General features: G+C 46.5%; 4 protein-coding genes across 8 annotated transcripts in view; 3 read left to right on the top strand and 1 right to left on the bottom strand.

The window, feature by feature from the left end:
- The window catches only part of PIGL (phosphatidylinositol glycan anchor biosynthesis class L), a 59,750-nt gene extending 45,289 nt beyond the window's left edge, over positions 1-14,461 (top strand). For 2 of the 4 annotated variants that reach the window (XR_010615951.1, XR_010615949.1), the window contains exons 5-9: positions 7,448-7,479; positions 11,554-11,687; positions 12,376-12,833; positions 13,023-13,253; positions 14,223-14,461. Coding sequence is in view for 1 of the 4 variants with exons in the window: in XM_065694730.1 (XP_065550802.1) it covers positions 7,448-7,479; positions 11,554-11,687; positions 12,376-12,474 (265 nt within the window). In the remaining 3 variants the exon portion in view is untranslated. The other 2 variants (XR_010615950.1, XM_065694730.1) reach the window with 2 other exon arrangements.
- CENPV (centromere protein V) lies at positions 14,039-17,486 on the bottom strand. The gene is given in 5 exon segments (XM_065694729.1): positions 14,039-14,303; positions 14,640-14,754; positions 15,140-15,209; positions 15,999-16,097; positions 17,032-17,486. Coding segments are annotated over 5 exon segments (849 nt in total). The 5' UTR covers positions 17,472-17,486; the 3' UTR covers positions 14,039-14,178.
- TRPV2 (transient receptor potential cation channel subfamily V member 2) overlaps positions 15,139-27,851 on the top strand; it is a 29,262-nt gene continuing 16,549 nt past the window's right edge. Inside the window, exons 1-3 of the mRNA XM_065694715.1 lie at positions 15,139-15,338; positions 19,988-20,162; positions 21,976-22,146. The gene's annotated coding sequence lies outside the window, so the exon portion shown is untranslated. The remainder of the gene's footprint in view (positions 15,339-19,987; positions 20,163-21,975; positions 22,147-27,851) is intronic.
- On the top strand, positions 23,820-26,097 carry UBC (ubiquitin C). 2 transcript variants are annotated; one of them, XM_065694728.1, is made up of 2 exons: positions 23,820-23,838; positions 24,563-26,097. In XM_065694728.1, the coding sequence occupies exon 2, from the start codon at positions 24,569-24,571 to the stop codon at positions 25,940-25,942; it is 1,374 nt and encodes a 457-aa protein (XP_065550800.1). In that variant the 5' UTR covers positions 23,820-23,838; positions 24,563-24,568; the 3' UTR covers positions 25,943-26,097. The 2 variants fall into 2 exon arrangements, with proteins under 2 accessions (XP_065550800.1, XP_065550799.1); XM_065694727.1 differs by lacking the exon at positions 23,820-23,838 and adding an exon at positions 23,924-24,031.

Raw genomic sequence — 27,851 nt, 5'->3', positions numbered from 1 at the left:
GCCTAGAGAAAGCTGCAGTTCCACAGAACCCATACTCTGACCTACAGAGCTGCTCTGGGAAGATGCTGAAAGTCTTTGATGCTATCTGATGGTTGGAATTCAGTGTTAGAGGGGATCATGGCTTTTCCCAGCAACTTCTGAAATAGCCTCACAGAAGGCAAAGGGGTGGAGTGGAGTTAAAGCAAACTGTGCTTGTTTGGGCTAAGCAGGGAGATGCTTTCCAGCACAATGTTGAGGAGTGAGGAACAGAGGTTGATGACCGAGGCTCACCCCACTGGCACAGAGGGACCAGAGAGCTTTCAGATGCCTGGACTTCTGCTCAGTCAATTGCTGTATGCCCTGCAAATAGGAATGGAGGGTGGATTGTTGGGTGTCACTCTGAAGCTCTCTAATACAGGGAAAACAAGCTAGCAGCTGAATTATGTATGAGAAAGTTAAGGAAAACTCTCCATTTTGATCACAGCTCTACTGTTTTCTCACTTCGTGGCTGTGCAGAACTCACTTTCCCACCTCATGCTGTAGGTTGCCCGTGTGTGCTGTAGGATGGTAAACCTCTTCTCAGAGTACATTACTAGGAAGTATTCATTACCTGCAAGCCCCTTGAACTCAGACCTTTGCATTAGTCCTTAGCCTACAGCAGAACATTGTCCTGGGTTGATGAAATACATGCTGATAGGGACACCAAAGTATAAGCAGGGTCTCATTAACTAAGGGCTAGTTTGTGTCTTGTTTCTGTCCCAGTTCTGAATCAGCAGAAATAAGCATGGTGGCCCAGTCATCTGCATGTGGCAGGAGTGATGCTGTGGCCACTGGAAGGTTAAATTTATTTTTAGTGGCTTGCTTGCCCTCATCATTTTTCACTTTGTGCTCTGGGGGAAGTAGAGCGTGACTGCATCACTCCTGATTTTCAGTGCCCTGATGAGTTCTCACATATTGGCCAGTACAGGCAGTGCTGGGAGCGTATGCTGAGGCACCCCACATCCCTCCCTGCCAGCAGGGCTTTGCCAAGCAGTGGTTGCTGCCTCTGGGGCCCCACTGCTACATGGCAAGAAAAAGAAAAATGAACTCTTGCCTCCAGGTATTGTGTGCAATCTATTAGTAACCATCTTTAAACAAGATCTGCAGGGTTCTGCCTCCACTGTGGCTGTAAGTGGAAAGAATGAAGCAGAGGGCTGGTGCAATGATCCTCAGCTTTCTGGATGCTCCTAATCGGTGGGAGATAGACTTGTGCCCACCACCTAAGTGACTGCTGTCTGCAAGAGCAGGGGTAGGACAGGCTTTGTGACCCATCCCACAGCTCCTTGCTTCAGCAGGTTCAAATTACTGAACAGCTTCAAGGAACAGAACAGTTCAGCCAATGGTCATAGCTGAGCAGATGCTCAGTATTATCTGCTAAGGGCATAAGTATTCTTTCTAGTGTCTGGAACAGAGGTTATGTTCAAAGGAGCCCAAACCATTCAGAACAAATGTGCCCTTTCCCTTGCAGCAACCTTCTTCCTGACGGCTTGCAGAGAGTCAAGCTGCTGCTGTGTGTCTGGGCTTCAGATCTGGGAGGAACTGTGAAATTCCAGGGTCTGAGGTTGGTTTTTTCTTCTGCAAGGGACAAATAAGAAAAACACAGGATGGGAGAGGAGCACGAATTGCTGTTTGATTTCAGTCTCTGCTGGGAGTGTTTCAGTTCTGGCTTCCAGATGGGGAAAAAACCCCAAAAGCCCAAACCCAAGAAAATCCCGTTGTAGAAAAAGAGAATTGGAAGCAATCCTCTCTAGCTCTGCTTATTTCCTTGTCACCTTGATTTGGCAGCATCATTCTCTCCTATCCTCCAAAAGGCCAAGAGAGGCTGCATCCTTTACATGTGTCTGCAAGTAAGAGCAGGTCTTGAGTGACATCAAGGTCACTCTGCTCCCCTCTCAGCACTTGGCCAGTCACTGGGCACTACAGCAATAAGCATGGTAAACACTACGTGACAGGAATATCTGAGAACCTCTTTCCTGCACTTCAAAATGACAGTGTTTGCAGAGAGATCACATGTAATATCTAGGTGGTTTAGTTTTGAATGAGTCATTGTGCATTTTGATTTTAAACAAGCCCTCTTGCCCAGTAGCCTGGCAAATGAGGGGCTGGTTTTGTTGTTTGCTTGCTTGCCTAGGGTGGAGAGGAATGGTCTTTGTGAGGGGGAGGAAGGATTGTACCACTTTTCTTCAGTGAGTTATCAAATCCATTTCATCCCAGCTAGGACAGAAAAGAATAGTCCTTGTCTGCTTAGGGCAGAGCAAACTGAGTGGAAAATAGGAGCTGCTATATTTAACCACTGTGCATTATGTTGTTATAGCAACTGCATCCATAAAACTTATATCAATGATGCCATATAAAAAAGCTACATCAGAGGCTCATTAGCTGAGCCTGTTCTCCTCAATTCCATTTGGAAAAACACTTCTCAGTCCTGTAGGATGTTTGTTAACATTCACCAACTCAGTGGCAGGTTGTAAATGAGACACTGCAGAGGTAATATTTGGGAGCTTAGTGCTTTATCACCCTTGAGCTGATTATGATGCAGCTGGAGTGCCACCAATGCCTTGTTGCACTTACCTGTCACAGCCTGACTACTGAATACCCCATTTATGAATGCCGTGGGATGTGGCATGGAGCAGAAGGGTTGTACTGAGGCTCCCTGGAAGGTGAGGATTGATTAAATGCTGTTTTCAAAGACACAATGAACAGCGCATTGTCCAGCCCAATCCCACCGACTCTGTGGGTAGAGTTCTCAAAAGCCACCAGCTGCATTACTCCCCAACAAAGCACAGTTCCAAGGCCAGGTCTTTAACGATGTGTTGAGAAGCTGGTTTTGGGGTGATTAGCAGTGAATGGTGTCCCATCTCCCATTTTTATTTGATGTATTTTTATAGTGTGAGGCTAGAATGGGTCTCTGATCTCTCACTCCAGCAGCTGTAGCCCATGCATTTCAAATGAGTGGTATCTCATTTATGTTTTTAAAGCAGGGTACTGGTTTTATTTCCTTTGCCTTTTCCCAGAATTTTTTTCTCCACCTTGGAAAAGGATTTCCCATGTGACTGATGTGTTTGTTCAGGATTGTTTAGCCCCTGCTGAAGTTCTAGGATCCCTGCAAAGTAGAGAGTTGAAGAAATAACAGGGTCCAGTATCTTATGTTTCAGCCTGTTCTGTCACAGTCCAGCTCACTTCTAGTACTTTGTTTTACTGATCTTAAATGTCCCAGGGGAAACTGAGGAGTGGTGGCTGTGATTGCACCCAAATTACCCCCATAAGGCCAAGACAGAACAGTCCTTCTCCATTTACCCTTTGAGATTCTGTCCCTTCCCCTCAGAGAATTGCCCCATGCCTGGCACACATCCAATAGCTGGGTATGTTGTCTTGGATTTTACTGCATTACTTCACCCCTGCTCTCTCCTTTCCTTAACTTGATGAAGTTCATTCAGTATCCTTCCATCATACTGTAGGGAGCTGTTAGGATAAAGTCGAGCACAGGGTGCCATCATTGGAGGGATTCCCCCCAAAGAATTTTTGTTCCCCAAATGAACAGCCTCAAGGGATGTCCTTCCCATCCTCACTAGGCTACTAGTGGAGCAGTGGCACTGAATCTTCTCCCAGGCATTGCAGGGACCAAAGCAGAGAGCCACAGAGCAGCTCTGTCAACTGGAAGATCTCTGAATCACCACCTTCCTTTGTGACTGGCAGAACCATCTTTAGCCACTGCAATACACGTGAGTACAGGGTGCCTGAATACTGTTTTACAAACTGCATGTTGCTGCATAGTGTAGTTCAGGGTGCATGGAAATGGAGCCAGAAAGTCCGGTTAGGGAGGGAAGAGGTGTTCCAGATAGCAAACATTCAACATCTGGCAAGTATATCCTTCTAATGTCTCTGTGATTCCTGGGAGACTGACTGTTCTTCCTCCTTCACATCTGTTTCATCAGATTAATTGGGCAGATTAGAGGTTAGGATCCTAATGGAGCCCCAATGCATCTTTAAGACATCCGTTCTTTGCCATGCTCTTCAGAATTGTATTTCCCTAGTGCTCTGCAGCAGCCAGCTCAGTCAGTTCAGTGAAGGTTTTTGCCTTTGGCCAGGGGATACTATTTGGAGAGTGAAGTCATTGATTTCAGTGAATAATTTCTCATCAAACAGAACATCACCAAAACTATAATCCACCCACCAGGGTGTCAGTCCTGCTCTTTCTCGTTCCCAGAGGAGTTCTGTGGTCCTCAGGACCAAATTTTCAGCTCCATCTTGACTTGTTCTTTCGTACCATTGTGGGATGGTATCAGTGGTGAGTGCCTTTTAGGAACTTGCCCACTCTGCTGACATCTTCCCTTAAGAGTGACTGAGTAAAGACAGGGAATTTGGGAGCTAGCCCACTTCTGCAGTTTGCAGGATGAGGGCTGTTGGGCTGTTCCAGTTTTTCTCCTGAGCAGATGTAGCCGATGGCTGCAGACAGCAAAAGCTTTTAAAGCAGCTGGTCCTTGAGGGAGGAGCGGGTGCTGAGTCCTTGCAGTACAGAAATAGTGGGTGCCTTCAGACATCTCACAGCCTTTAGAAGCTCTTCATTGCAGAGGGTCTCGCTTTCCTTCAAATGTGGATCTGACCCTACCACAGGCATAATAAAGAGTGTGCAGTGAGAGGTACCCTGTAATAGCTGGGCTCTGGCACTTGGTGGGTAGGTGGGAGCAAGCCACTTGGATCACTTCATGTATAAAAAGAATTTATAAAAAGTCTTCCCAGAAAAAAAAAAAAAAAAAAAACAAAACCAAAAGACAACAAAACCGCATGGAAATAGCTCCTGAAAAAGAGCCTGTTTGTGTTTGACTTTGAGATTTGATGCCAAACTCTTTCATTTCACCCAAACCACAGCAAGTCCAATCTATAAAACAACATTCCCAAAATGGCAACAACAGAGAGCTGCAACCTCTCCCCTACTTGGAAGTGTCCAACAGAGATGGCTCCAGCAGGGTGGAGATGGGAGCTGAAGATTGATTTGGGAGAGCATTAGCCAGTTTTATGAACGTGTGCAGGAGGTAGAGTTTTGTGTTTCTTTCGCTCTCTGCAGCCCCAGTTCATTGCCATCCCTTGCCTGAGCAATACAACAAGCAAGGCTGCAATTCATCTGGAGCATTTCAGCTGGGTGGAGCCCATTCCCATAGCTCTGTGCTCAGCCTTGCCGAGTACTGAAGCACTTGGCTCAGGACAAAAAATCATGAGGAAAGAATCAGTTTCCTTGTGTCTGCTCTTCCAGATCAGTGACAGGTCTGCCTGGTAACAGCCTTGAGCACCTTTCAGTAACCAGAGTACAGTTTGTGCCTCCCTGAACCTTTATACAAGCACAAACTCCTGAATTTGGTCCTGCGTCAAACTTCCCTTCCCTGCTGAAGATGCTCTCTGCTCCTGGTGAAACATTTCCATATGGATCTCTCCTTGCTTCTGGTTCTAGTGTCCAGGAGTGGTTATTATTAGCTCACTCGTGGAGCAGCTCTTCACATCCTCTAACTTGCTGTCAGTGCTTTGAAGGTCCCTCTATGGCAGAGCAGCACGCCCAGCATAGACACTAGGGCTTGGATAGTTGGCCAGATTTCACAACCACTCACTGCTTTATCTCTCCAAGCTTGTTTTAAAAACTTCCCACCCTGCTAGCTGTACCAAGTGCTGAATCACTTCTTTGGGTGGCCAGATTGAAGTTGTGGGGGAAGAAACTTCTGGCAGAAGAGCAGAGCAGACATTAATGGAAACACTTAAACTTTCCTCCCCCCTTCCACCACCCCTGAAAACTTGCTGGTAATGTTTACAAGGCAACATTTAACAGTCTTTGACAGAACAGTAGGACTTGAGTAGTGGGGTAGAAGGTGGCCAAGTCAGTATTATAAGGCCATTGTTTAGTAGAAAAGGGTATTGCTTGCAGATCTTTGGCTCTGGAGAAGAGATCATTGGCAGGAGAAGAATCTATTTAAGGCATATGTCTTCTGATGGCTGTTTGAGTTCAGCCATGACCTGCATTTCTGGCTTGACTTTTGCTTTGAATTGCTTTGGGTATTCATTACTCTGTGCTTCCTGTTTTGTCTACACCTGTGTAGCTAATCCTTTTCCTTGAACTTAACCAATAGCCAGAGATAATCCCAGTTTGAAAGTGACGGAGAAACAACAGTTTACATATAATGTATGTTTTATCCCAGTTGATTTACACATGAACTGTCACATTGCCCCTCGTTAAATACACCACTATGAGATGATAACAATCTCTTTAAATATTACACAGGGTTAAATAACTTTTTTTATTTTCTTTCTCCTTTTGGCAAATGTTCCATTGTTTGGATGTTTTTCTCTATGGAAGAGCTGGCCGGGGTGTGGGACAGCTCTGAGTGCCACCTGCTGGACACCGGCTTCCTCCCATCCCCACCATGGGCCAGATCTGGAGGCGATGCAAATGGTGATGTGAGCTTAAGTGTCCGAAGCCATGAACCACAGTCTAGAGCAGGAAAACCATGAGAATTAAAAAGGAATTGAAGCTAATACCTCTAATGCCTTCACCATATCAGGACCATTTCCTTACACTTCTTGATGGAAGTACCATCACTGCTTGCGTCTCCTGCACTGGTCCTCTCATTTTCTTTCCAAGGGATGCATTTTTGCTACAAAGACTTTATAGAATCATAGAATCATAGCGTGGTTTGAGTTGGAAGGCACCCTAAAGCTCGTCCACTTTCATCCCTCTGCCATGGGCAGGGACACCTTCCACTAGACCAGGTTGCTCCAAGCCCCATCCAGCCTGGCCTCGAACACTGCTAGGGATGGGGCAGCCACAGCTTCTCTGGGCACCCTGTGCCAGCGCCTCAGCATCCTCACAGGGAAGAACTTCTGCCGAAGAGCTCATCTCTGTCTCTCCTCTGTCAGTTTAAAACCATTACCCCTTGTTTGCTCACTACATGCCCTTGTAAAAAAGTCCCTCTCCAGGACAAAGTCATGAAAGGATCAAAGTCTTAGTGAGCTAAAGGTCAGAGCAGCTTCTCCAATGTCCCAGTGCCAGCGAGGGTTAGGAAGAAAGAAGCTGGTCCCCAAACAGGAGCTGCAGCTGAGGCAGTGTCCCTGGTCAGCAGACAAGGCTTTGAAGAGCCTTGCCAAGGTGGCAGCCTCTTGCAGTTTCCCTTAGTGCAACATGAGATGTTTGAGAATGAGTTGGATTTATGGAGCTTGTTTGTGCTCTGTCCCAGCAGCCAGGGTAAGGAAAGTAACGGCAGAATTGTGTGAGGAATGAGGCTTACGTTGCCTGACATGTGCATTCAGTGTCAGCTCCTGAACTTTCCAATAGGATTAGCTGTTGTGTGTGTGTTACTAAGAGAAAAGGGTTGGTTTACCATACAGAGTAAACTCGGGATCTGAATGACCTTACTGAGTGTTTATCCCCATGTATCTTCATTCACAGGTACCTGCATTCAGAGCGGAAGTTACCTGAAGGTATGTGACATTGCTTCATGCCTGCAGGCTCTTGGATGTGTAATCCTTTACATGAATGTTCTGTCCAGGCTTTCATCTGCCTAACTCACATCTATTTGCAATGCAAATGAAACCTTCAGCTGAACTCTCCCTTGCCCTTTTATCTGCCTGCAGTTTTTCCCCAGCTCAGGCTTTTCTGCAGTCACTTTTCCATCCTTTGGGGTTGTCCTGTCCCTGCTTCTTGTTGTCTTGCATGCTCATGAGTGCTGTTTCCAGGTCTCTCAGCTCAGTCCCAGAGGTTTTTCATGGGCACTTTTGTGTGTGCGTGTTACAAGGGCCTCAGAAATATCTACCAGCTCAGCCCCAAATGGTTGCATGTACCAAGCTAAGCTACCATCAAAATGTAGTCAGTATGAGAAAGGTACTTGAAGTCTTCATTGGCACAACAAATTGTTGGAGTGGCTTCTCCCATGTGTAAACCAGCAAGTATCTCTGAGAAACTGCGCAAGTAGCAAAAAGAAAGAAGCAAAGTACAGAAGCAGGTTGCTCTTGTCCCCCTTTTCTAGCTGCTGTCTCTGAGCAGATCTGCAGCCCTTATCTCTAGCAAACAGTGCCTGACTCAGGGACAAATCTGTGGAACTAGTTTAAGCACAAAGCTGGCAGCTGTTTGGACAGCATAGGAAGGTGGCTCAACCAGGCCCAGCCAGTCAACCTCCTGCTCCCTCAGCAGTCATCCAGGCTGTGATTCTTTACTGCTAATTCCTGAATCATTATAGGATTTGAATGTGCCACAGCAAATCAGTTTTAATGCCCTGCTAGCAGCAAATTGCACACTCAGGTTTGATGGAGAGAGTGTAAGCCAAGATGGCAGAATGCCCTTAAACTGGGTTCTGACTCCAGCCTCTTCAGTTCTCCCCATCTATGAAAGAGGAGCATTAATGTCAACTTTCTTCCTAGGACCTTTCCTTTATTCAGCTTTGGGATGCAGGAAAGAGCTCTGTGTGTGCTGTGTGCAGTACAGTGAAAGAACAAGGAACTACAATGGTAGATGACACTGCTAGATGTCGGGCCTTGTCTAGACCGAACCACCTTCATATGCTGTTCATGCAGGTTTGTTAGATAAACTGTGGTCCTGAATATGGGCTGTGCCTCAGATTGGTTTATAGACATTTCCCTTTCTCTAGCAGCATCAAGAGACTCCTGAAGCTATGTGAAGGCTTTGCTGCTCTGATTACATCACATCTGACATGACCTACAAACGCCAAAGGAACGGGGAGCTCCCATGCTGCTGCTTACGCTAAGCCTTTCCAAATATAGTTCCAGTCTCATTGAAATTCCCAGTATTTATAATTCGATCTGGCAGGCATGCAGGGCTGTGCATCTGAGGGGTTTAATGAAACAAGAGTGATGCTGGGACTGAGGCTGCCTGGATAGAGCTGAAAGCCGTGTTTGGGCCATGGAGATGTGCTGCTTTCCTGTTAGGAAGAGGGAATTGTTTGTGGGTGAGCTTGCGTAAGCCCACGTGATCAGGGAATCCACAGAAAATCTCCCTGCAAATGCAAAAGCCAGCTAAGCCTTGCACTGCCTCAGTGATATGCAGATGAGCACCCTAAATGTCCTGCTTTGCTTTCTAATACCTTCAGCCATCATAAACACAACAGGCTTTTTGTAATCTGTAATCAAGTTCTCCAGCCCAGGCACAAGCACAGAGGCTTGTTTTAAGACGCTGGACAGCTGCTGGTGTGCATCCACCCCTACTACTGGCCCCATCCAGCTACAGCCAATGCTCTTCCAAAAGAATAGGTGTGTTAACGTCTGTCAGGAGCAGGGCAAGCTTTTAGCACCCACAGATCTGCTACTGATCTTCTCATTCTAGGCATGCTTGCTGCATAAGTGATTTGGAAGTAGAAACCCAGCTGAACAGGCTGCAGGCTCCATGCTCTTCTATTCTGGGCCTAATCCACCAGCTATATTGATCTTGCCCTTTCTGCCAACCTAGAGAGGTTGTATTACACTGTTAATCCCATCCTGCCCAGGTCACAGTCACAACAGGCTCTGAGAAGCTTCACCTGCTGGTGTCACAGGACTAGACTCATCAATGGCAGCACTTCTCTTATACTGCTTGGCAGGGAGCAGCCTGCTTCTCTGAACCCTTTCCCATCTCTCCCTGGACTGTACATTCCTTCCTTGCTTTATTTCATCTCATGTTCCCATATGGAGCAGCCTTTCTGTCAGCATGTGGAGATCCTTGTCATATCACTGACACAGAACACTCTTATAGTGCCCTTCATTTTGTGATGCTGGAATGCTATTGCTTCACCTGAGCTGACCGATGAAGCCCAGGAGGTCAGCCTGAACAATGAAATCACCTGCAGTTGTTTTGAGCCATTATTGCTGAGCCAGGCTCCATTAACAATTGCCTCATGCTTGATCTAGCTGTGTCCTCTCCAGTAAGCACTAAAATGCAAACAGGTGGGTAGTGGGAATGCTGACTGCAAGAGGAAGGGATCCATATCTATTCTGCTCCTGTGCCATAGTGTAGCACCTTGATAATTATTCTCTCTGAAACTACCCACCAACATATTGGGCCTGCTGAGCAGCCCAGGGGATCTCTGCAGAGCAGGGAAGAGTGGTTCCTCTGCTCCTAGCACATCACAAGCTTGCTTCCGAGTTTCCTACTTGGGAATAAGAAACATCTTCAGTGGGAGTAAAAGAACTGTCCGGGCACTTTGTGTGCAACTGCAGCACTTGTCGCTGCAGAGCATCCTCTGCAATAGCAGAAACCTTAGGGCAGCCAAACAGCAACTGCTCATCTGTCACTTGTCAGGGTGGACCATGGGCGAGATGGGGGCTCAAGCTCACAGTCAGGAAGTGGCACAGGCGATGCTAGTAACACAGCTGCCAGCATTCCCGCACGTCTCCCCAGAGACTCCAGGGAGCTCGGCAGAGCCATCACTCCTTCCAGATGGCACCGCACAGCTGCTGCTCTGCGGGGACGGGCACCATGACCTTGCAAGGGTTGGATGGCTGACCTGCAGTAGGACACGATACTGACATGGATAAGACAAGGAGGGTCTTCAACATAGAGGGGTGCCAAAAGTGATCTCAGCCTGATGCCAGCCTAGGCAAGTGAAGCGGCTGTGGGTCCCGGCTGCCCCGCTGCTGGCGGACACCGCCATCTCCTGGCAGCTCCTGGCAGGCCGGGCCTGCAGCAAGTCTCCCCAAGTTTCAGGAGGGCTTTTCCTCCGCTTCCTGGCACAGCGCAGACTCGTGCCAGAGTTTGGCCGGATGGAAGTGTCAGTGATGTTTGCTCCTGCCCCTGTCCTGGAGACTCTTTTCCCTCAGCAGGACACAAGTCCTGCCTACATATTAGGGCCCAGAGGCGTCTGAGTACCACCAGTTTGCTTTGTGCTCAGGACATAACAGCTTTAGCCGTGTTAAGATGTGAGCACAGCAATTAGCTTGTGAGTTCAAAGGGCTCTTTAAAACAGAAAAGGAAATTCCACCCACTAGAATCTTTATATGTTACCTTCATCTGCTTAATCACAAACATTGAACAGTGAGTTCTGGAGCTCTGCTAAAGTGCAACAGCCTAAGTTAATATTTGATACAGCCATTCCTGAATCTTGTGGGTATTTTTTATGTAGCTAAGAACTGGAGTAAAAAGAGGATTTTTTTCCCCTTTTTTTTTTTTTTTTTTTTTTTGTAGTTGAACCAGAAACTGCTGTTTGAGATTTCCATGATATAAGTGCCAGTACTCAGAGTCGGCTCTGCGTTTCCTTTGAGTCTATAACTACATAGGAATAATGGAAATTATAAGCAAAAAAACCCAAAAAAAACCAACCAAAAGCCCCCCCCCCCAAATCAACCAAAAGCCTCTGGTATTCAAAGCTAGTGTTATTTTCTATAGACCACATACACAGCAAGATCCAGTACAAATGGTCGTAGATGTGCATAGATGTTCCCTTTTGCACAGAAAGATCCCCATGGCCAGCACAGTACAGGGCAGGCTGCAGAGACCCGCTGTGCCTGCAGAGATGGGCATCTTCAAAACAACAGTATTGTTGTAAGTATTTATTCTCTTTTTGTGTCTAGGGTGCCGTGTGCTTGTGCTGGAATCAGTCAGTATCTTCCGGAAGTACATCTCCATCCTGGATGTACCCATTTCCTACCTCCTGCCTAGTGATGCACTCTTCATACTCACAGAGGAGGAGACTGAACAAGCCAAGGTGAGATGTGGTACCTGTTTCACACAGGTATTTCACACATTTAGTGCACAGTCCCATATATCGGAATCTGATTAGCTCCCCTTCCATAGCATTAAAGTATTTGCCCAGCAGACAGTCCTGTTAATCCACAAATGACAGAACTTTCCTGCTTTTGAGGCTGCTAGAAGATAGAGTTACATATGGAAACTGCTCTGATAAAGTCAGCGTTATTCCCTTGTGGTTTCTGACATGTGACCTTTCTAAGCTGTGTGCTATAAATAGATTAAGTTTCAGCTGGCAGTGTATGATCGGAAGCAGCATGCAAAGTGTTCTCAGATGCACACCTATCAGGTTTCTGCCTCCCCAGCATGTGAACACCCAGGCGTGAGATCACATAGGGAGGAGGAGTTATATGTGACAAAGGAACTGTCACAGCACGAACCCGCAGCTGATCATGTCCTTTCTAGCAGGACCCCTCTGAACACTAGGCAGCATCACACCAGCAAACATAGGGGTGGACAGGGCTCTCCCCACTCTTTAGCCCCGTAAAGTAGACAGCCTTCTACCTCCCACTGCTTCTTCCCTACTAGTCACTGAACACAGGCTGTCCTATAAGCTGGCAGTGAACCTCAGAGGAGGCCTAGGAAACTGCATTTGTGTTAGGTCTGGAAGGTTCTTGTAATGCTTTCTCAACTATTCTTCCTTCTAGAGAGCAATGAGGTGTCATCGCAGCCAGCTCCTCTGGTTTCGCCACATCTATATGCTCTTCTCACGTTATATGGTGATCAATTCACTGCGTCTTCTGTAACAGGGACAACTTCCGGAGTAAAAGAATGAGTGAAAAAAAGACCGGGCCAGACCCAGGACTGAATCAAGCTCACCTGTGATGTGCTGAAAGAGGATGGGATTCTCTTTGTGTAACATTCATTCAGACTACAAAAAACAGACTGTGTAAACTTCCTTCTAAATATCTTGCTGCTTGATATATTGAGATGAACAGGGTTTAACAGCTACTCACTGTCGAAGCTTAAATAGAGTAAGAAATTCGGACTAACCTAATACAGGAGTATCCTGTAGAGAAGATATGGCACAAACTATTATTCCCCAGGAGGATACAGCTTTAAGGACTGCTTGGCAACAGTTTCTTCGTGCTTTTGTAAAATGCAGGTATAGGAGTAACTTTTCAAAGGCCATGCTATTTCCAGAGATTAAACTAGAACCACCAGACCTGTCATACTCAGACTGAACTTTAAAAAGCCAAAGTTTATGAATAAAACATCAGAAATCACACAAATTTCTCTGGTTGCACTGATCTTTGCTGCTAATGCTGCTTCTTTTGTACACATTGTGTTGCAGGCTCCACCTTTGCAGCGTCCGTTATGCAACATGAGCATTCTTGCTTCAGAACATGGGGCTTACAGTCAACTCACAAGAGTCTCAATGGACCTAAGAATGAGGTGCAAGAGTAACTGTAACTAGGTCTTTTATAGAACAGAGATAAAAATTGCACGAGATGTTTCAAAAGCTGTTCTACTTATGTAAGAGAGAAGTGCAGGAGTTAAGAGAGCCTCTCCCTTTATGTTAAAGGTAAGTGAAGCAGCTTTCTGTGGTTTTGTTTCTTAGTCTGCTAGTGATTTGGATTTACATGGGGTCATAGTGGAGCAAAGTCAGCACTGCTGAACATTTCTGTAGGCCTTTGCACTCATTCATGTGGGCTCACATCTGCAGGAAGCATCTTTTCTGCATCTACGCACCTTGTCATTGCATAGTCAAGATCACAGCCCAAATGGCCAGATCCTGATCTGCTGCTGTGAGCACATCCTCCTCCTGAGATAACAAATTCTGGGTTTCTGGTTGTACTGAAGTACATGGCCATTGTATGACAGTGTTGAACTGTTCCCTGGCATGAGTCAGTGCCTAAGCATATGCCTAGGCAGCCTTAAGACCATGAGTTAGGCAAAACAGTGCTTAATCACATGAATAACTTCAGTGGCCTTTCTCTTGCATACAGCTAGGTTACCTGTGTAAAGCTTTACTGAACCTGAGCCTGTGCTTTACTGAGCTTGAGCCTGCTAAGTTCTTTCAAATCCCTTTTAGATACATGGTCAATTCATTAAAGTCAAGGGAGAAAAGTCAATGTATGTTAGCATTATGTCCTAAGCAAGAGATTATCTTACATAGGATGTTTTCATCAGGCAGACTTGAAACACAGGAAAGATCCATACAAGCAAAGATTAGATGTTTTTTCATTGTCTTTTTGTACTCTGTTTATTATGCTTTAAACTTCAGCACAGCTAAGGACAAAGTACCAAAATAGCAGCCCTGGGGTTTATGGAAAGGAAACAGTTTGAAAATTGAAAGTCACAACTGAATGGGACAGGCAGCATAGAAAGATTTATTTAAGAAACAGAGAACAGATAACAATAATGCAGAGACTGATTTTGCCTCACCCAGGAAAGCCCAGGCTACAGTTCCACAGCAGTGCCCCAACATCAGGTGGTGGAAGAGTGTGTCAGGGTTTTGACATATCTCTGATGGTCTTGTGTTCCTTCACAGCCTTCTCCCATTCCTTGCCATTGATATCCTCTGTGACAATGGTCTGCACGGTGCCCTCATCCAGACAATGGGGAGCTATTCCTGAAGAAAGACAGAGTACATAGAAACCTGCATCCACATCCTGTGTGGGAGATGCCTGCACTGCTCTGGATGGGGCTTCTCAGAGAATGCTAAATGCTCAGTCCAGCTATTGCTGTACATCTGAGGAGCCTAGATGGGAAGAAGCCCACACAGCAATAGGTAAGACTTATGGAGGAGCTACAGGTTCAGACTGCAGTTCCACATGCTTAGTACTTTAAGAACAAACTCTTAAGACACATGCTGCTCACTGCTGTCATGTTAGCATCCAATGGAGTCTTTACCCAAGGTTTGCTTGATGGTTACCTTTGGTTACCACAGCTTTCTCTTTCTACCTACCATAACCATCTGGATTAGAACGAGGAGTATAAAAGCTCTGTACACCACAGGTCTTGCAGAATGTGTGCTGGGCACTATGGGTGTTGAAGGTGTATGTTGTCAAATTGTCAGCACCCTGAGCAAATGAAAAGCAGTGTAAGTGTTCCAGACAAGCAGAGGTATTAATTTCTTTCTATGGGTCTGTAGCTAAGAAATGTAAAATCTAAAATACCAACTTCATGTCTTTACTTGAGATGAGTTCTGTATTCATGCTTCTTTTCTGAACCCCTGTGTATATACACGTGCCCATAACAGTCAAATCTGAGAACTGCAAGAGCTGTGAAGCCAGCTCACTAAGTAAGATGCACACACCCACACCAGGTAGCATAAAATTCAGCTGTTTCCCCCAGTCAGCCACAGACAAACTTAGGATAGAAAACTGGCTGCCGCTTGCATCTTTGATGACACTGGCTTATCCTGCTCATATTCACAGACATGCTCTTACTGCATTCTTACTCTACCTTCAGCAGCTTGAAACGCGACGCTGGGACAATGAAGTGTCTGTTCTGTTTCTTTGTGCAAATGCTGCAACTGTAAAGGAAAAAAGAGACCTTTCTAGAAGCAGTGGACAAGTTGTGGACTGCAGTCAGATCTATCACGGACCTCTGGACAACAGAAATTCCACTGACAGCTAAAATGGCTCCTGGAAGCATCACAGAGGTAAGCAGTAACAGTGGACTTGTGCTATCAGTAGTGTCTGGCTAAGCGCACCCACTTAGACTGACCCTACATGGGTACACCAACAAGGTGTTCCCTTCCACGAAACATCAGATGCCATTTTTGATTCACATACACAATTTCAACAGCCATAACAAGGCTCTAGGCCTTGTCTCTAGACCTGAGAAACCCCTTTAATCTTTCAAAGCAGACTTGGCCAGTTTTGCCACCATGAATTATCTTGCAGACAAGAAAGGGTCAGAAGTTTACCTGTGTGTTAGAAGCAAACTACCTGCAGGCAAAGGGGGATTACTACTGAAATCTAACTGTGCTGTAGTTTGAGGCACATGTGGTCAGAGATGTCATGTTAATGTTAAAACAGGATTGATGTGTTCTGAGCACACTTGCACTCAGAGGAAACATAAAGCAGGTAGCTGAGTCCCTGTATTTGTAGATCTCTCCTGAGCAGTGAGCAGGGCTGTGAGACCAGAACTGCCCAAAGAAGTAGCACCTGATCCCATATTGGATCAGGACATAATTAGGGGTATACCCTATAGGAGCAGCTCAAAGCAGTTATGTCAACACCTTACAGCTAGAAGATGACTGGAAAAGCACATGAGCTTACATTCATCCATGAGAATAGGGAGCACATAAAACACTCACTTGCAGTTGAAAACATGCAGATCTGCTGAAGCCCAGACCTCAAAGCGGACTGCTCCACAATGACAGCCTCCGGTGTGCTTGACCAAACCCCGGTATTCACTGGAGAGGGAAACAACAGAGATGTTTTCTCAATGTAATTTTTGGGGGTTTTGTCCAAGAAAACAGTAAGGTTTATGCTACATGATTCAATTCAGCTTTGAGCAATTGCAGAACACCAGAAAACATATCCACTCTGATGTGTTTTAATAAAATGTGCCAGAGTGACACAGGCAATGACTTTGGTCCTCTGTGGCAATGGCTCTTCTGGTTTAATTAAAATAGTGCAAAGGAAATAAGAGCAGTAGTTCAACGAAAATGCACTCCCCATGCAATACAACACGTGTGCTGTCCTGCCAGAGACCAGGGCAAAATGCTGACCCAAGAGTCCGTGCAAAACTACCACAAGGAACTGAATCTTCCCACAATTATCCCACAAGTGCTCCAGCACTACTAAAATTCCTCCATTTAAAATCTGGGGAAAACAGAGATTCTACATAGTATCTGAAATGCATTTTGTTGGGTACTGTAATTGCAGAAGAACTTCATGGTCAAGGAATTTCCAAGCCTGTGCTTTCCCCTTTCCTCCAACCGCCTCCCTCGCCCCTGGGCAGCCCTGCCAGCCCAGCTCCAGCGCAAAATGAGAGTGAAAAACCTTTTCCTTTCGGATTTTCACTCCCCCGGCCCGTTACTGATTACAGCCCAGAGGCGCTGGGTTGTGCTCTGGAAGGAGCGAGCACAGAAAGGGGTGGGGATGTAGCAGCTGAACCTCAACATCCCGCGCGGTGCCCGCGAGGGCATTTTTGATGGGAGAGCCCAAAACCACAGGGAGCTTTAGCAGAAAACGCCACTTTCTAAGCGGTGCCTGCGCCCCCCCGCTCCTCACGGACAAACCCCTCCCCCCACTCTGCAGCTCTCCAGATGCCGGGTTTGGTGCTGTGCTGCCGGGAGGTCAGTGATGTGGCGGGGCAGTGATCGCCGGCCGGCCGGTACTCACAAGGCATCCAGCAGCAGCCGCGCAGCCTCCTCGCAGCTCAGCCGGTGCCGCTCCTGGAACGCGGCCCAGCGCCCGCGCTGCTCCCCGAGATCGAAGTCTGCGGGCGCGGGGGGCTGCTCCTGCGCCCCCGGACCGGCCGGGGCACTGACCGCCGCCTTCCCGCGGCCGCTGCGGGCCGAGCCCGCGGAGGGGCTGGCGGCGGCGCTGCCCCGCCGGGACCGCCGAGCGCTGACCGCCCTGAGCCGCCCCATGCGCCGCAGAGACGGGACGCGCCGCGCCCGCCAGGGGGCGCCGCAACGCCGCGCAGCGTGACCGGGAGGGGGACCGGGACTTTGACCTGACAAAGGGTACGGTTAGATTAAACATGAAGCGCAAGTTCTTCCCTGTGAGGGTGCTGAGGCGCTGGCACAGGGTGCCCAGAGAAGCTGTGGCTGCCCCATCCCTGGCAGTGCTCAAGGCCAGGTTGGACACAGGGGCTTGGAGCAAGCTGCTCCAGTGGAAGGGGTCCCTGCCCGTGGCAGGGGTTGGAACTGGGTGAGCTTTAATGTCCCTTCCGGCACAAACCACTCTGTGAATTCTGTGACTGGAGGCGCACTGTTGCAGATCCCTTCTACGTTGCCCACCCTTGGCTAGGAATAAGACTGCTGGTGAACAGTACTGTGGTGCATCAGGATGTGCCTTCAAAAGTGTGGTTAGTCCTTCCTAAAATTGGAAATCATTACTGCAGCTTTGCGGAGAAACAGGTTTTAACATGATTCCTACTAGATGACCTTTCACAAATTCTGTCATCAAAGTCTTAAAAAGGAAAACAATCAAGATCATAGAATCATACAAACAAATAAAAACCACCCCACTTTCCCCAAAAAACAGCTTAGGAAAACATGAAAGCTCTCCTCTAGTGGTAAACATCTCAGAAAAGGTTATTCTTGAACATCTAGAAGACAGTGCTGTTTCTCAAGTAAAATTATTCAATGCAGGGGAAAACCACAAAACTTGTAGTGTCCAAGTTACATTTAGTTGGAGAAAAAAACCCCGTCACTCCAAGGATAAGGCTTTGTGCCCAGCACTGGGAATTTCAACAGAACTGAATGTCTTGGTCTTCTCAGGAAGGGGAACAGGGAAAGCTGTCAACATGTGATCTGACAGCTGGTTGTGGGGTGGAAGAGGCACTGACGGGTCATGTCTCAGCCAGGAATACAGCAAAGCAACTGGACAGCAATGAATGAAGCAGCATCAGGTCTGGATAACAGCTTTAAAAACACACGACTGCAGTGTGTAGGCTGCCTCCTGAGATGGCACATACCAGGACTCACGTAACAACCCTGTCACTCAGCACCTCTCTCCTCTGATGACAGGAAAGGTGCTGAGTTACAATTTCCTGTTATTCCTCATATGAACCTATGTTCTGGTTACTCATCCTTATGGAACCATTTTAATACGCTGTATGTGACAAATCCTGGCCCATGCCAGCATGTTTATCTGTAGTTCCTGAGCTGGTCCACTCCCAGACCTTTAGTCACCCTAAAGTTCATGTTAGTCACCTTATATTTTGGGAAGAAAAGTCACTGAGGTGAAACTGGAGACCATGAGCTGAAACTGAGCCTGTGCAGTTTGCATCCTGGAGTCATGTGCTGTCAGTGCAGGGTATGGCAGTTTCAAGTTTGAGCCTACATGGTCAGTCCTTTTCTAAAAACACTAAACTGCACTGAACTGAAAGAACATATTTTAGGAGTTCATTAGCAATCAGCTCACACAAATTACCTCCTCTCTGCAATACAGGAGATGCTGGCACTTGTATGCTTTCAAAAAGCAGTTCCAGTGGCAAAACTGATGTGCAGGCCATGTCATAGCTGCAAATCTATCCCTCTCTGCTCCTCTGGAATTAGTTCAGCATATTTTAAATGTAGAAAGCATTTTGAGAAGTTGAATTCTGTTCCCACTGTAACATTTCATGATCAAGAACTAGGAGACAAATGGAAGAACAAAATGCAGCTTTGTTTCAGAAGGCTGCAGTAAAGAAATTCTTTCTGCTTTTTTATTTGTATATTTTATTACAAGGGACTCTTAGAGTTCAAAACTGGGTCTCACATAAATAACCAGTTCAAGAGCTTTATAGGGGATCTCTGGCTGATGACACATTTCACTGGTATTTGGATTTACAAGCCCTGCATTTCAGTGGTTGCATATGGTATTGTTGGCATACCTGGGGGGCCGGTGTTACCCGATGCCTGAAGAGTCAACAGCTTTCCTGGTACATTATTTCCAAATCTGATGCAATGTTTGCCAAACTTCAGCACAAGTCAGTAGCTTGATGAAGAATGGTTCTAGAGAAGGAAGCATTCAGAAAGATGAGGACAAGTCCAGTAAATCAGCTTGTTGTCTTTAGTTATCTTGATACTAGAGTTCAACAGCTGACGTGGTTTAATGTTAAAGTACAAAGGTGTTTTTCAGTGCCAGCCCAGCCCTGCTTGTATAACAATGACTCAGCTCTGCAGAGCTGGCTTGCAGCCCGCATTGAGATTCTGTCTGCAAGGGCATTTTCATTGCAAAGGCAGCTACATGTTTGTGGGTTAAAGAGAACTGGTTACTGTGGATGCTTTTCATCTGGTAAGCAGGGAACTAGAAATAGTGTATAGCTCACACCACATTTCATAGAACTGAAGTAGTTAAAACTGCGTAGTTTGTGCAGGGGAGAAAAATGTCAGTGCTTGGATTTTAGTCTTCCTGTTGAGGAGGAAGAATTCTGCACGTTCCCCTCCCCATCAAGGGATCTAGGCTGGATCTGAAAACAGAATACAGGTTATCACCTCTAGGCCACTGAATGCAGGCTATTCAGACTGGCCTTGGCAGTATTGGTTTTTGTTCACTGTCATAGAGGTTCTATTGAAACACTGATAATGATTAACAGTGGATTAAGACTTATTATTCTGTCTTTCTGTTGTTTTTTTTTTTCAAGGTGCTGCTTTGCTATCCTGCTGAAAAACCTCACCCTAGAAACCACATGCTCAGTGGGCTCAGATGCAACAGAGGGAACGTGAACAAAGAAAGCTCCTTCACTGCAGTGCAGCTTGGATCAGATCCAAAAGACTCGCAGGCAGGAGGCAGACTGGGAAAAAAAAAGATGCAGACAAGTAATTTTTAGAATAGACCTTATTACTGATTGTTGCTTTCACTGGTGTGACATGCAGACACAAACCTGTGATGGCATCTTCATAAAATGCCCTTCAGAAGTCTCCTCACATCAACAGCATAGACAATTGCTGCATGTTCCTTGGGGTCATTTAGACCTACAGAGAAAGACGTGCCCAAGCCTATTTATTGTGGCAGCACAGATCATAAAGCTGTGTCCTATGTGTCCTACAAAGTCAAAATATCCTTTAAACAAACAGGGTAACAGAGGAGTATTGCTGATTCTTCTCTTTTTACTACAGATCTGGGTATCTGTTTGTTTTTCTTAAGCTTTCATCTCCTGAAGTTGGTAGCTTATTAAAAACTTTGTTTATTTAAGGTATTTTTAGCATAAGGCTTAAAAACCAAACCTCGGGTAGTTGTCTTTTTTTGGTAATCTCATAATATTACACTCAATCTCACAGTACTTTGGCTCGTGACTCACTATTTTGGTAACCCTTGAGCTTGGCAGGACAAGGACAAGCAGTAACATGCCACAGCCCTGTTTGTCTTGTGGCTGGAACTTCAGCAAAGATCAGGCTTTATTGCAGAGATACAGGTTTGGGAAGAAAATATTTATGTCCACAACTGTAAATAGATAAAAATAATTATCTGGTGTCATACACAGTGAGAGACGCCTGAGGTAGGTAATATTATAAGAATATACATTGTGGGTTTTTTTCCCTGTGGCAAGTAGCCCTATTTTTATCTGAACAAAGGAACAGAACTGAGCTGGCTGCACATACTCGCATTGCCTGACCAGCCAGCTGTCCCAACTTAAAGCCTTGAACGAAAGATAAACAGATTGCTTCATTTGACATTGCTCACTTAGAAATGATATGCGGTTGCTAAGACATTAGTGTACATAAAACCCAGACCCAGCTTGTGTTCTAGAATGTTACAGATTTGTTGGAAGCATTTCTCTGACCTCCACATGCTTCTCTTCTGAAAGTAGGTTGCTTTGTACTAGTGCCCAATGACCTACTTTTGAAACCACTTGGAAAGAAATACGTGTTCCCAACTGCAGGCTGCTGGCACCACCTGTGCAGTCAGGCCAGTCACAAGATAATTTCTGTTTTATTGACCTTTGCATTTATTTATATACAGTTCACAGTGCTTGATGATTCTTATTCACCAAGAGCTCCATAGTGGTGTGTACCTTAAATACATAGACTTTGTATTTATGTTGTATAACCACAACATAAACAGATCTCCTGTGCCTGTATCAAATTCAGGTAATAAAAATACTTTCTAAAGAAATTCTGAGGTAAAGCTGAAATTCAGTAAAACAAAGTCACCAGGGCATCACCTCCAGCCTGGGAGATTGTTCTGTACACATAATGTATGAAAATAAGGCAGAATCTGGCTCACAATATAGAAACACTGCATTCTGACTTTATAAAGAAGTAGCTTTCAACTTGGTAATAATTATCTTTGAAGTAGTGTTAAGGAATCTATGCAGATACTAGATGTGAAACATTCAGGGCATGAATTTACTGCACAGAAAATATCAAGGGACAGGAAAAGAGTCATTTAAGAAACTTTCTGTATTCAGCCCACCCCCTACCCAGAAACAAAAGAGGTGGGCTCCATACAGGCATGTAGATGGCTACTGAAGATTAATAATTAGGAGAATTAAACGAATCCAATCAGTAGAGGCTGCAGAATGGTGGCCTGTGTGGAGTACACTGCCTGCAGGCTATGGAGATTAGTTTAATTCTGCTGGGCCCAGGAGCTGCGTGCACAAAGCCTGACTGTGTTTATCTCTTTTGACAGAGGGATAACTGAGGAAAATAATGAGGCTTTTTGCATGGAACTGATGAATTTAAACCATAATTGTCTAAAAGTACGAGCCTGTGTTCCACGTCAGCATGTTGCTGCCTGTGCTTGCTTGGGATAACGTCATTTTCCTGAAGAATGAATTTTTCAGGAGCCATTATTAAGAAGGTATTTAAACAATGATCCATGGCAGGCCCATCTGGTGGGAGTTTATTCTGATCTGTTGATTTGAATACTTACACAGGCCAGAGCTTTTAGCCTGTTAATCTCCAGTTTAACACATACAAGATGTGGCCTTTCACATTTGTAAGTTTCAGTTACTCTGGCCCTCCTCTTAGGACTCCATGATCTTGTTCAGTGTTGGAATGTGGTTCCTGGAGCAATGCATGGGATATACAGGATATGCAGGCCAGCTGTGGAACAAGCCTGTAGTCACCCTGGCACCAGGCAAACAAAACAAATGTACTGGAAACACTGAGCAAAAATGGCAGCATGAAGAAAACAAATGTGCTATTGCCTTCTGTCCTAAATTTATGTCACTGGATAGTATTCCCAAGGTTGGTTATTGCCATGCAGCTGTCTCTAAACTTTGCAGTTACCATTTTCCCCTCTTCCTGTGAATACATTGTGAATAATTATTGTTGGGATGATTTATTCCTTTTTACTGCAAACCAGGAGGTATTAGCAGGCACAAGCCCTGTGAGGAGAAAGGAAAACAAAAGAGGTTTGTTGTTGTTAAAGGTTTTTTAGTGTCTTTTAGGTTTTATTAAGGGGAAAACAAAGTAGCTGTGTACTCAATATTGCCATTCACACAACGTGCTTATGCTTTGTGAGTGGAGGATTTAAGCAAGTTCATCTGGCTTCACTGACAGAGCTAGCAGCAGATAAAACACTGCCACATAAAAGCCTTTTTGGATTTTGTATACTCCAGATATATATGATGTAAAATGGGCTAGGAGCCAGCCTGAAAGGTATAATGAAGCTTAATTAACACAAAGCACATTCCCACATCAGTTCTCAGAAGGAAGTTGTTCCATAACCAGATCAAAGCTTCCTGTTCTGAAGTAAACAGCCGTTTGCATTTCAGATGTCAGCATTTCATCACAGGGGTTGTTTTGCAACCTCACATTAAAGAATTAAGCTGTCAGCTGCCTGAAACTGGTTCAAAGGGCTTCTCAGGAAACCAGCCGCGTGACAAGCGGCACCGAGCGTGACGCACTGGGAGCTACCAACGCTCATGAATGTCTAAGGAACCTTTTTTCCAGCCTTACTAACTCAGTCCTGCTTTTTTTATCTTTTCCTCACATCTACACATGCCAAGACAAGACCTACAGACTGTTCCAGGCTCTGCCATAAATGCTTCAAACCACCACAGGCAGGGAAGGGAGTTGGTCAGAGGTACTGGTATTAATATAGATCAGCAAAAAGCGGGTGCCAAGGGCAGCCCCTCTTTCCTCGGGACACTCTTCCCGCATCCCGAGCCAGGCTGAACACTGCTCCGGGCTGACAGGGGGATCGAACACGTAACCCATCGCACCCCAATCCCCGCTGAACTCTGCCTCCGCAAGGCGACTCCCCCTAGCAACAGCGCTGACCTCACCGCGCACCAATCAGCTCTGGGCAGCACCCGAATCTTCCAGAGCTTTCCTTACCCTCGCCCTTCTTTATCAACCAATCAACACCCGCTCTTCTCACTGCTGCGCCAATCCATGCCGAGCGTGTCCCTCTGTGCACTTCGGCTGCCCCGCAACTGCAGATCCATCCGCGCCCTGAAATATCGGGATTTCTAAGGATCTGAGACCCTACAGTAGAATTCCAGGACCCTTTTTCCCTCTGGACTAGGGAGTGGAGAGGAGAAAGGTGAGTATTTTTCACAACAGTGCTCTTTTACTTGGGACTACTTCGGGAGGCGGATGGACACGTCAGCGGCTGTGGGCGGAGCCTGCACGCACGACACCATATAAGTAGGGGTGGGTCGCGTTATCTGGTAGAGTACAGCTGCGGCGGAGTGGGTGTTTTACGCTGTTGGAGAGTGACGCGCAGGGCCTAAGACGTGAGTGGGACGGGGGGAAAAGGGAAGGCATTTAGTGGGCTGTAGGGGATAAACTGGGGTGGTGGCTTGTCGGGCAGGGGTTTTTGCTGGGCAAGGGGGAGAACGGTGCAGAGTCTCGCTTTACCGTGACACACTGGGGGGGGGGGGGGGTGGTACGGGAAGATGGCGGAGGCTGTGTTTGTCCTGGAAGTGCGTTGCTGAGTCACTGCCGCGGGGGGAGCAGCGCGGGGCTGCGGGCGGAGGTCTTAGAGCGGCTGTGCGGAGCAGTTGGGGGTTTTGAGAGCCGGCTGGTGAGAGGTGATGGAAGGAGTCTGATATAGGAGTGTGGTGGGCTGGCCTTGGGAAGGAGTTTAGGTCGTTAAGAGTGAAGTCGGGGAATGGTTGTAGACAGTACTAACGGGAAAAAAAGGCAATCGGAAACACCCAAAAAGTCTAACTGATTTTCGTACAGTGTGAAACAGAAATAAACACTTTATTTAGAAATAACTGAAGTCTGTATTTTGATTGCTGAAACTTGTGTATGTTTTGCAGTTCAACATGCAGATCTTTGTGAAGACCCTGACTGGCAAGACCATCACCCTTGAGGTTGAGCCTAGTGACACCATTGAAAATGTGAAGGCAAAAATCCAGGACAAAGAAGGCATTCCCCCTGACCAGCAGAGGCTGATCTTTGCTGGCAAGCAGCTGGAAGACGGACGCACCCTGTCTGACTACAATATCCAGAAGGAATCCACCCTCCATCTTGTGCTGCGTCTCCGAGGTGGCATGCAGATCTTTGTCAAGACCCTGACTGGCAAGACCATCACCCTTGAGGTTGAGCCCAGTGACACCATTGAGAATGTGAAGGCCAAGATCCAGGACAAAGAAGGCATTCCTCCTGACCAGCAGAGGCTGATCTTTGCTGGCAAGCAGCTGGAAGATGGTCGCACCCTCTCCGACTACAATATCCAGAAGGAGTCTACCCTCCATCTTGTGCTTCGCTTGAGAGGTGGCATGCAGATCTTCGTGAAGACCTTGACTGGCAAGACCATCACCCTTGAGGTTGAGCCCAGTGACACCATTGAGAATGTGAAGGCCAAGATCCAGGACAAAGAAGGCATTCCTCCTGACCAGCAGAGGCTGATCTTTGCTGGCAAGCAGCTGGAAGATGGTCGCACCCTCTCCGACTACAACATCCAGAAGGAATCCACCCTCCATCTTGTGCTGCGTCTCCGAGGTGGCATGCAGATCTTCGTGAAGACCCTGACTGGCAAGACCATCACCCTTGAGGTTGAGCCCAGTGACACCATTGAGAATGTGAAGGCCAAGATCCAGGACAAAGAAGGCATTCCTCCTGACCAGCAGAGGCTGATCTTTGCTGGCAAGCAGCTGGAAGACGGACGCACCCTGTCTGACTACAACATCCAGAAGGAATCCACCCTCCATCTTGTGCTGCGTCTCCGAGGTGGCATGCAGATCTTTGTGAAGACCCTGACTGGCAAGACCATCACCCTTGAGGTTGAGCCCAGTGACACCATTGAGAATGTGAAGGCCAAGATCCAGGACAAAGAAGGCATTCCTCCTGACCAGCAGAGGCTGATTTTCGCTGGCAAGCAGCTGGAAGATGGACGCACCCTGTCTGACTACAACATCCAGAAAGAATCTACCCTCCATCTTGTGCTACGCTTGAGAGGTGGCATGCAGATCTTCGTGAAGACCTTGACTGGCAAGACCATCACCCTTGAGGTTGAGCCCAGTGACACCATTGAGAATGTGAAGGCCAAGATCCAGGACAAAGAAGGCATTCCTCCTGACCAGCAGAGGCTGATCTTCGCTGGCAAGCAGCTGGAAGATGGTCGCACCCTGTCTGACTACAACATCCAGAAGGAATCCACCCTCCATCTTGTGCTTCGCCTGAGGGGTGGCTGTTAAGTTATTGTGCACCTTGCTTAACAATGGGATTGCCAATAGCACTTGTGTTTGCACTGTAGTTCTGTAATGTCTTAAGTTAAATGCAGGGTTAAAGCAAGCTGAAATACCTGCTGAACAACTGAAATGCTAATAAAGTTTTCTGTTGCACATTACAACTTGTAGTCTGTCTCAGTTCAAGCTAGCAAAACCGGTATATTTAAGTGACATGCTTACCGTGGCTTTCTTCCATGGCAGTTAAAGCCTCTTTGCATGCTTAATGAGGCTGTTGTGGATGAAACATCTGGATTAAAATCTTAATTCAAGCACTAAAACAATGTTGGTGTTTTTTACTATAGTTAATTTCCAGGAAGGACAATCTGGTAAAAGATTTGGAAAGCCGCCCATGAAATACAGGGGTGAGCTTGTCAGTGCAGTGGGGTGGGCTTTGCTGCAACTTGTTAACTTCAGTGTGTTTAAATGGACTTCAGTAGTGGTGAGTGTGAGCAGCTGCACTGCCTGATGGTGCTATGGAGGGACTTGAGCTTCAGTATGCGTATTGGAGAGGTGGGGTGTACTTGAGCAAATGCAAGTAGTTTTGTATTTCATTTAAGTGGGAAAAGCATGTTGCAGTGGCAGCCTCTGGAAGGTGTAAAACTGGTGTGGGATGGGGGTCTGGCTGTTGTGTGTGGAATGTGTGACTTGGGGAAGTGCCATCTGCAGTGAGAGTGGCTGGTGGGGCAGGAGTGGGCAGGTGGGAGGATGTGTTCATGCACTGGGTCTACTGAACTGCCTGAAATTAATGGGAATACATGACTACTGAGCCAGGGTAACGGCTTTCTGGTTTGGGCTAAGTACAAGCTTTCTACATAGCCATTTAATGCCAAAAGCTGGGAAATTCTCACTGAAGCCTGTATTGTCTTTGTTTTAATGGGGTGGGGTTAAATGGTTTGGTTCAACTGGGTAATGGTGGGTCTGATAACCTATGTGCCTGTTCATGTTAGTGTTACCACGTTGTACACGTGGTGGCTGCCTGTCTTCTGTTGAATTTTGACAGCTGCTTACCTTGCAGTGGGAATCCTGGCACCTGTATGCTGTGTGTGCAGTGTTAGTGTGCTGGCACACTTTGCTTTTCACTGATAACCCTGTATTATGCACTATCTTGGTAGTTTTGGGGTTGGAGGGTTTTTTTGTCCATTGGAGGGTTGCTGTGAAAGTTTGTTCCTCCTGAATGTCAGCTCTCAATGTAACATCACAGTGTCTGTGGTAAGTAAGCCACTCATTAGCAGTGTGTTTTTGGCATGGATTCAATCCTGGCTAAGAAGTTGCACTACTCATTTCCAGAAGGCTGCAATAAAACTGCTTGTTTAGTTGTAACTAAAACTCACTGTGTTTTAATGGTTAGATTTTTTTCTCAATAGTGGGGTTTGCTTCCCTGCCTGGTATACTTGGCTGTGCTAGCATAAACCTGAAGTATTTCTGTAAACAATTGCTCTTTCTACCATAAGAGATACCATCCTTAGATTGAGTTTTCCTGTAATTGCTGTTTTGCCTTTCTTATTTCATACTTTTTGCTGTTCAGGTGCATGTCCAGCTCCTGCTTTTTCCAGTCCAGCTGCCTAGGCAGGCTGCCCAGGGAGGCTGTGGAGACTCATTCGGTGGAGATCCTCACAGGTTGGCTGGACGTGGTTCTGGGCAGCTAGCTCTAGGTGGCCCTGGTCAAGTAGGGGAGCTGGCCGAGGTGGCCTCGAGAGGTCCCTGTGAGCCCTGACTGTTCCCCAATTCGCTCTGGGTGTCTGATAGCCCAGGTCTCCACTCAGCAGTGCATGAACTCCTGTCCAGAGGAGATAGAACACTGAATAAATTTACGTATCTTTTTCTGCTACTGTTATGCTCCATGGTACAGCTAGCTGCTTTATCTTCTCTAGCTTAC

Source organism: Lathamus discolor, chromosome 14, assembly GCF_037157495.1.
Source record: "Lathamus discolor isolate bLatDis1 chromosome 14, bLatDis1.hap1, whole genome shotgun sequence".
NCBI classification, from domain to species: domain Eukaryota; kingdom Metazoa; phylum Chordata; class Aves; order Psittaciformes; family Psittacidae; genus Lathamus; species Lathamus discolor.
This window is presented reverse-complemented; position numbering and strand designations above follow the sequence as displayed.

Coding starts and splice junctions, on each gene's coding strand:
- UBC (XM_065694728.1), top strand. CDS start 24,569: ATGCAGATCTTTGTGAAGACCCTGACTGGCAAGACCATCACCCTTGAG.